This window comes from Cryptomeria japonica, chromosome 5, assembly GCF_030272615.1.
Source record: "Cryptomeria japonica chromosome 5, Sugi_1.0, whole genome shotgun sequence".
NCBI classification, from domain to species: domain Eukaryota; kingdom Viridiplantae; phylum Streptophyta; class Pinopsida; order Cupressales; family Cupressaceae; genus Cryptomeria; species Cryptomeria japonica.
This window is the reverse complement of record NC_081409.1, coordinates 162734523-162744475: the sequence shown is the minus strand read 5'-3', so window position 1 is coordinate 162744475 and position 9953 is coordinate 162734523. Positions and strand designations below refer to the sequence as shown.

General features: G+C 35.3%; 1 protein-coding gene across 1 annotated transcript; it reads left to right on the top strand.

Moving 5' to 3' along the window:
* The first annotated feature begins 397 nt into the window (after window positions 1–397).
* On the top strand, window positions 398–1277 carry LOC131072678 (uncharacterized). The gene has a single exon (XM_058008909.2). The coding sequence runs from the start codon at window positions 457–459 to the stop codon at window positions 1144–1146; it is 690 nt and encodes a 229-aa protein (XP_057864892.2). The 5' UTR covers window positions 398–456; the 3' UTR covers window positions 1147–1277.
* Window positions 1278–9953: the final 8676 nt, after the last annotated feature.

Genomic DNA, 9953 nt, shown 5'->3' with positions numbered 1-9953 from the left:
TATGAAATTTGAAACCCATTTCGGCTGATTGTACTCACTCACATGTCACTCAAAAGCGACCGACTCACCAGCTATTTCAAACGAAAATGAAGTTTGTAAGCACTCACACTCTTCCTTCTCACTCACACTCTTCCTTCTCTAGCAATGAAATTACGCTTATTTAGTTTAATCTGAAGAAAATATACCGTCCCGCAAAATAAGATGCCCAGTTGAAAGATTTGAACATAAATAAAATAAAATGAATTCATGTGTACGAAACGCGCAATTGACTAGGCTTTCTACCTGCTCAGTTGCACGGAATGGTCTGATTCAATCCTAAAACTCAAGCGGTATGCACCCTCAACTAGTATATAATACCCACCAAACCATTCATTTTCCATAACAAAGTTAAGCTTAACAATTGTTTGTTTAGCGTGCGACCATTTTTTTGTTGTGTTGGAAAATCTTAGGGCAAAAATGGCCGCTGGCTCTTCTGCAGTGCTGGGATTGGTAGCCCTGATGCTATTAACGCCCCAAACCAGTGAAGCGCTTGTTTTCGTATTTTCTAATCACGCTCAAGGAACCTTCGGCGGCAACAGATTCGATCAAGAGATCGGCCAGAGCGGAGCCTTTGAAATTATGGAGTCCTCTACTAAATTTATCTGGAACACCTTTCACCAGCAATCGGCTGCAGATAGGAAGAATGTGGACAAGGTTACTCTCATCGTCGAAAGCATGGACGGCGTTGCATATACAAGTGCTGACGAAATTCACCTGAGTGCAGATTATGTGGGTAACTACGGAGGGGACGTGAAGGCAGAAATTAGAGGAGTTTTGTACCACGAAATGACACACGTGTGGCAATGGAACGGCCAGAGAAAAGCCCCCGGTGGGCTTATTGAAGGCATTGCAGACTATGTGCGCCTCACTGCAGGGTTGGCTCCTTCCCACTGGGTTAACCCAGGCAGTGGAGACAAATGGGACCAGGGTTACGATGTTACTGCCCTTTTCTTGCAGTATTGTGACAGTATTAGCTCTGGATTTGTGGCCAACATAAATGCTAAAATGGCCTCCGGATGGGACTTGGGGTTCTTTAATGACCTCACTGGCAAATCCGTTGATCAGCTTTGGAGGGACTACAAGGCTAAGTATGCTGTTTCCAGTTAAGCAATAGGTTTCTTTACTTTTATGATGTATTATACCTATCTATTAAATAAACTGATCTCCAAATGGGAATTGTAAGTTCGGCCCCTGCAATAAAAGGCAAAGGGGTTCCGTCTGGTAATAAATAAAATTTCAAGTTGGATCGGCTCCTAGTTTAAAGACTGTTGATGTCTAGAATGCGACCATGAGTAAATTATACTATATTCATATAGAATTATAAATATTTGATTCTAGAGTACAAGTCCATGAGTTAATTATACTAATATATAATTATGATAACAGGAAGTTATATGAGAAATTGAGAGGACTATTGGGCGCTACATTGTTACTTATTATCGCTCGTAGAGATGAAGTATACATATGAACACCCCGGTTGACGATTGGACAAACGAAATTTACAAAGGCCCACCATTTAAGGAATCATCAGACATTCGATCTCACTTATTAATTCAATTATTTAATGTTCCACATCATTTTCTTGATGTGGAGTGAAGCCTGAATATTTGGACATGGTCCTTAAATTCAAGAACTTTATATTCAAATTATAATCAATTCTTATGTATTCCTTGCCAACGAAGGTCGAGCTATGTTTTACACAATTTTTTAACTCTACCATTGTGTTTAAACCAAGTGCCCTGTGACACTAATGTTGCATTAAGACTGTGTACAAAACACTTGTTCATGACAACAATTAATTAATCTGAGATAAACATTATCTCCCTTAGATTGTAAAGGATGTCACAGTTATTTGCTTTGGAGTTAGATGAATTCTGAAAATCTCTCATGATCATATCATAGTACATGTATTAACTCCCTATACTTGTGCAATGAGCAGATCTGTGGTTATAAATGTCAAATCGTGATAAGTAATAATCACACTTATTCATTTCTTGTTTCTCTCCTTGTTGTCTTGCTAGTTTGTTTGCCATGGATACCCCAACTAGACTGAATAGTTCACATATACAGTCAACATTTCTAGACCTGGTCGTAGACGAGAGGCTTAAAATGATTTTATAGATTGAGAGCTAGCTATTTCTTCAAGTTGTGAGGTGGGTGCTCAGAGAAGAATTTTGTATGTCTGACCTCCGATATAGAGTTAACACTGATATCACCTTTCAATTTGTGGTGTCTCTACTAGATCTAGAAACGGAGAGGGAGGTGATTTATGCTTTGACTTCCTCTCTAATTCGTGAGGATTACTTGGGTAAACTGGAGGGTATGATGGAAGTTCGAGGGTATGATGGAAGTTGGATGGAAAGGGGTGAGAACACCATTGCCAAATAACATCAACTGTTTCTAGGAGGACATTACTATTGTTGAATTTTTTTGTTGTTTCTCTAAGGCTTTAGGAGGACAATATTGACACAACGCCACTTTAGGGTTGCAAGAGGTATAACTTTTCTTAAAAGGATAACATACATTAAGGAGGACATGAGCATTCTATAGATGTGATGTTCGAATTCATGGATTGTATCTGTGAATATGAAAACTTGTAGTGGGGTGTTTATATGGGTGTAACTTTTTTTATTTAATGTTCCACGTCATTTTCTTGATGTGGAGTCAAGCTTGCACATTTGGACATGGTTCCTAAATGTGAAAACTTTATATTCAAATTACACAATTTATTAACTCTAACATTGTGTTTAAAGGCTTTTAATTTCATTTATTTTCTATACAGTCTCATAACATACTCTTTTTCTTTGAGCATTTATAGAAACATCCATCTAGATGTTCTATATATATATTGTAGAAGATTTGAACTCAGCATCATCTAGGTTTCTAAAACATAAACTTTTCCATTAAACAAAATGTCCCATGGCAATGTATTCATAACACAAAAGGTTGTGTACAAAACCCTTACTCATGAAAATAATTAATTAATCTGAGATAAACAATATCTCCCTTAGGTTGTAAAGGATGTCACAATTAATTTCCTAGATTGTACCTAGGAGGCTTTAGTAGAGACAAAGCTAATGTTGTAAGAAAAGGTGAACCTCCTGTAGTGTTGACTACTTTTTGTCTCAAGCATTCCTTTTTATTTTTATCAGCCAAGTAAATTGTTTCGGGAAAGAAATATCTAGTTGGTCCTCATTCTTTCCTTTCAATAAAATTCCTTGATTCCCTTTTGAAAAGCGCTAGCGAAAAATATTGCGACTTTACGTGCCATAGAATGAAATAAAAGTTGATTTTTTTTTGAGTGGTGCTAGTCCCTATATGTGCCAGTTGGCACAATTGTACTTGTTTGGTTGGAAAAGGAAAAGGGGTCCCATTGGTGGGACTAACAAGCCAAGTTGCTACATGGAGGAGAGAAAAGGGATGCATTTCTTTAGATACCCTAGTGAAAAAGGAGTAGTGGTTGTGAGTTTACTATGTGTTGTTTCTATTACAACAACCCTCATCCAATACATGCCATAATTAAAAGTTTAATCATGATTCCATTAGTCTACCATCATTATGAGAATTCATGTCGAAGGTTCCACTAGGTTTCTATTACTTGGGGATGCTTATTGGGTAGTGACTAGATAGTTTATATATTTATACCGAGAGGCATCTACAATGACATCAAAATGTTTGTAAACAAAAATCCATTTTTAAGACAACTTGACATGCTAATGATAGGTAAATACTTGAAATATGTCATGTTTTAGCTTTTGTGGAGGTGTTATTTTATTTCTCCAAATAAAATAGAACCCTCGCCACTTGTCTCGAGCTAGATTCATAGTTTTTTGCATGCAAGACTTTAATGGATTTGTATTCTTGGTGTTTAGTATTTTAGAAGAACATTTATTTTACAGATGATTATCTTCTATTATAAGATATCTCTCAGCATATTTTACATATACTTTTTAGATATAGATATACTAGTTTATGTATTCAGTTGTAAAGGGATTCACAAATTTACAATGGTTGAACTCTATACTTGTGATTTTAAAGAATTTGTATAGTTAATAATTATAGTAGGAGTACTTTTATCTTCATTGAACGTTAACAGGTGCTTGTCATGGGAAGGATTCTAAATATTTTAAATTGTCTAAGTGACCTTTCTAATTTTTTCTCCCCCCAACAATGAAGAGGATGTAGTATTCTACTTTCAATGTTGTGGAATCATTTCTTTTTATTGTTTCACATTTTGCTTCTGTAATCAATTGTTTTGTGGTTATGTTATTTTCTGGAGTATTGAATCTTGCATTTTCTCTTTGAAGTCTATATGAATGTTTTATGAGTTTAAGATATTGTATTCAATATTCAAATTGAACATCCTTAATATTTTGGTGCTTCTCCTAAGAATAGATTTGCAATTTACTTTTTATTTATTTTCAGTATATCTCTCTCCCTTTTCATCCCCTATTTAACCTACAAACAACTAGCTTCTAAAATCTCAAAGGTCATTTCATTGGTCACAATACCACACCTTTGAAACTTCTAGTCTACTCCTTAAATGTAAGGTTTGGGGATCAACAATTTTTAATTGGCATACTTGGATATTTAATAATATCCAAAGTGTTAACTTTAATAAGAAGTCATATCACTTAGTGGGACTTGTCGGGGAAGTTATTCTTGCAAGAATAGTGTGGAGAGCACAACACCTTGTCACTTGGGTGCTCTTTTGGAGAAAGAAGTTTGTGAAAACTTCTTGGAGTTGCACGGTGGTGAAATGTTTCTATTTGGATTGTGAGTTGCACTTGTGAGATATCTATGGCTTGTTTCCTATTTGGTGGCAAGTTGACATCCACTTGGAGATTTAATTTTAGAAATTAATATTTATGACAAAGCTATGCAAAAATAGTTTCTAATTACATGTTGAAGATACATTGAAACTGGGCACATTTGAGAAGCTACTACATTTTGCATTTTAATCTCCATAAATGCAAGTGTTGGTAGATGTGCTATGGGAGAGAGGAGTTAATTTTCATAGGGGTTATTTAGCTTGATTTTCTCCACAATTGAGTAGGATGTAAATCTCCATGTAAAGGCCTAGAGCCTAAATATTGTATTGTAACTATACTTCTTTATTGTTGAATAATAAAATTTGGCTCTTTGGTTTTTGAGTGTGGGTTTTTTTACTTGAAAGAGATTTCCCCATGTAATTCTCTATGCTATATCATCTATCTTATTTCTTTTGTTTTAGGATTGTATTAATTGAATCTAAATGTATGCATGCTGCTAAAACTATTTTATCTGGAAGGATCTAATATTACATGGACATTCCTCTAAGGTTTTAATTGTGAGAAATTGAACATGTTTGATTTAGCTTTATGGAATGGTAGCATGTGTTTGTATTTTATATTGGATGTGCATCCTAACCTTAGATGGCATTTTTGGGATACCCAATTTCACTTCATTTGGTATCAAATATCTATTTCAAGATTTGTTAGATGCTTGCATATGATTTTTAGTGAGTTGAATGTAACTGCATGAACTTGTCTTTTTTTGCACATGTGTTCTTACATGTTAATGCATGTTAGGTTTATTGTGTTACTACTTATTATAGTTGCCATTAGTTTTATATCCAAAGTTATTCTATATACTCTAGTCGGTTACTACTACCAAACCATTCAGTCAGTACGCACAAAGCAGACAGTTATAGATGAAAGTAGTCACAGAGCCTAGTATACACCGAGTTGTCTACCAACTAACATTCCATGTCTACCGAGCAGCAATAATGATACACCGAGTTAAATGTTTTACCAGATTCATTGAACCTAGACACACATGTGGAAACGTGTTACAAGATCGAGGAACATAGAACCGTTATAACATTGGAAATTGCACTTAAGGATTGTGTATGATTTTGAGGTCATCTAACCAATGAAACATTTTGTATGGTTATTTATTCGATAAATCATGTTTGTAAGATCGAAGCAATGAACCAGATCACCGACATAAGATATCTATTTATACAGCATGGATTAAGATCAGAATAGAGAGATACAGAGGTATGTGTGTATGAGTGTGAGGACAAACATGTGTGATACATAAGAAACCACTGAGTGTTATGACTATTACAGAGAAACAGAGGTCACCGAGAAGGATTTCAGAGAACAATCAAAGAACAGAGTAAACAGAAGGGTTTACTGAGTTATTCTATGGGTTACTGAGGTATGCTATAAGCAAGGTAATCTCATTTTGAGCACATAGAATCTGCTATAACATTTCAGATGTAAAGTTGCAGATATTTGTAAAGATTTTATTGTAATATTTGAAGTTGTAAGTGAAACCTTTAACAGGGTAAAAGACTCTAACAAAGTCTATAAATTGTAAAGCCTTTAACTAGTTGCAGCATTTAGAATAAGTGTTGTAAAATCCTTTAGCAAGGTAGATCTAATGATCTTGATACTCCTAATAGGGTAAGCTATCAGAAATAGTTGAACATGTAGCTCTAACCGAGCACTCTTTATTATTGCAGTAGTGAGGTTGTGGGTGCCATCCCCACCGCAGCTTTTCTCTCTAACCAAGAGTTTCTGCGTAACCAAAATATATGTGTTATGGAGTGAATCATGTATGATTGTTATTTATTTATTTTATCTTTATGTTATGTTACAACAGCTTTTGGTGTATGCATAATGGTAAAGATACTTTTGAAGAAAGGATTTGAAGTATTGATTCACCCCTCCCCTCTTAGTACATTGGCTTTCTATATTGGACCTAACAATTGGTATCAGAGCTTGAATCTTGGAAAAGGGTTTAACAACCTAAAGAAAAAGATCTTATCAATGGAAGGCTATAAAAAATCTCAAAAAACTGTGTATCTACAAAAAGAGTTGGATCATGCTAATCAAGTGATTGTAGACATGCAAAGACAAATGCAAAAATCATTGAAAGTGAGAAGAAGATCATCTAATGATTTACAGGACTCTCAAGAGCTAGTGGAACAAATTGAAACATCATCTGAGAACAGTATATCTGAAGAGACTGAAGAGATGATTGGACAACTGAAAGAGAAGACCAAAGCACAAACTGATCAACTAAAAGCAATGAAAAGAGGACATGAACATTTCAGCACACAAATGACTGAGAATCTTGATGCATTGAGGACAGCTGAAGATAAAGAAAGAGATCTAAAAAGAGAAAAACAACAACTTGAAGCATTAGTATCTGAAAAGAATGATGAAATCACAAGGTTGACTGGGATTCAACAAAATCTATCAGATCAATTGGGCTATGCACATCATGAAGCAAATCTAAAAGATGATGAGAATCAAGCATTGAAACTTGAAGTATCAAGGTTGACCAATGAACTTGAAACAAAAAAGAAATCCAAGGAAACACTGAAGAAAAGTTATGAAGCATCAAAGATGTTGGATGAGCAACTGAATACAAGAAGACCCAACAAAGATGCAGGACTCGGTTACAAAGGAAAAGACTCTATCGAAAAGGGAATCCACACAATCGAGAGAGGAGAATCATCAAAGCAAGCTAGAAATAAGAAGAATATCAAAGGAAAGAAGCTTGTTTGCAACTATTGTGGAAAACAAGGACATGTTGCTAATATGTGCCAAATCAGAAAAGGTAAGCAACCAAATGTCACTAAGTCTAATGGTTATAGTTACAATTGCAATAAATATGGTCACACATCTAACCAATGTAGGCAAAGTCAATTAACAATTATAAGAAGGCAAAATTCAAAGGGTTTTGTAAAAACTGCAATAGATATGGACATAGTACCGAGGAGTGTTGGTTTAAGCAGAAAAACTATATGTGGTCTACACACCGAGCAAATACTAGAGGTTACCGAACTCACACAGATCCTTACCGATAGTATTCTGTAGTACCATGGGATTACAATACAAGGATATGGTGTGAATGTTGTGGAAGATATGGACATATAATTGCCAACTGTTTTATAAGGTTTAGAATGAACAACCGAAGATCATGGAGAAATCTTGGTATGGCATGTTTTCATTGTAACAAAGTTGGACACTTGGCTAGAGATTGTAGAGATCAAACTAGAGGAGACACTAAGGAAATAAAAGGAAAATTACAAATGATTTGGAGAAAGAAGGAAATTGTGTCAAATGAAGAAAGCACCTTATCTACCGAGTTAGGTGCACCTATTCCAAATTAATCAGTAAAGGTATGAAGGGACTGCATTCTCTCAACAGTCAAATCTTAACAATTCCTATTTCATCTTGTACTTAATTCAAAATCTGCATAATTAAAGATGCATTAGAAAATTTAAAATTTTATCAAAGTCTTTTGGAAGCCTGTCAAGTTGGTAAATGCAGGAAGTCTGGCTACTCAGTAAAAGAAAAACTTGGTTTAAGGGAACCAAGTGCATTTAATATCTTTTGACCTAACTGCATGAAGCCCGATGAGGTACAATGAATACTTAAAGCTATTGCACGGTCTTTTTTCACTCACCAAGTTTTCAAGAAAGCAGAGCAAAGTGAATCAAAGGCGATCAAACCTCCTTCGAAGAAAATTCAAAGGTATTTACATCAATCACAACGCATTATCAAGATAGTTTACTGATCATATCAAGTTGTTATTATTTGCTAAGTAGTAAGCATCTGCCATTTGAAAGTCTTCAAACCCTAAGGATCTTTTGTTAGTATTTATCTAAAATCTACAATGGCACCTAAGATCTAGAATCCCATTGTTGTTGAGAACATTGAAAAGCCCTCACTGAAATACTCTTTAACTCCCAAAATTGCATCTGAACCAGATGACAAAACTGCATTTTCACTCATTCTGGATAGAGTTTTATTAGTCGAGGATGTGAGATTCTTCACTAAGTGTCGAGCTGACAAACTAGGTCATGTTGAGATCAAAGAAACATATGATGAATTGTGTACCGATGGTAAAATAGATAGCAAATATGAACATGTCAAAATCAAAGGATTGACCGAAGCCCTAACCTATCCCTGTGTATTCAAACCCCAATGTGTCAAGTTTGTTCTGAGCAGAGTTCATGATGACTTCAAGTGGCTAGAAGAGAAACCGTTTAAGATCACCAAGGAAATCATTCATTTGATCACCGGCTACCCTATTTATGATCATGCCCGAGCTCGGAAAATGATATCACAGAAGGAATTGACCAGTTTAACCGAAGTAGAATCTGATTGCAGGGGACTAAAATTGAACAATGTCACAGATGTAGAGCTAAAGTTTGCCATTAGAGTAATAGGTTATTGTTTCTTCCAATCAGCAAGGGAAAATAGTGTACCCTGTGCAGCAGTAGACTTGGCATATAAAATTGTAAAGAAAGGCATGAAAATTGATTTATGTGAGGTATTGTTGAAAAACCTATTTGAGAATCTCAATACCATAAGGAAGCCAAAGAAGAACAATTCGGATAATACACTAAAGTTTGGATCACTATTAATATGCATGTTTTTCTATTTTGAGAAATTCTTTCCATCAGTCAGTAAAGTTGTTTGGGAGCTACACCGACCAATCACTCATCAAATCAATGACTTCATCAAGAAGCTAGGTGATAATTTTAATGATATTATGGATGATTATTTCAGAAAATTTCAAGAGAAGATGCATAACAGATATAGAATTCTACCCAAGCTAGTGGAGAAATACAAGGATGACATATGTTTTGAAGTGGACACCGATTACTGCTATGTTAATGCTATGGAACCAAGAACTCAATCTTTGCCACCTATGGGTTATGAGATTGACTTTGACATCACACAATAGCAGATAGATGCTTTTCTTACTTTACCAAGGCATGCTACCGAGCTGAGGTATGGAACATATGAAGATGTGAAGGAAAAAGTTAAGATGAGCATTGTAGTACCCAAGGCTACAAGGAAGGCAACAAAGATGATCAAGGTATTAACAAAGAAATTTGGAGAAGG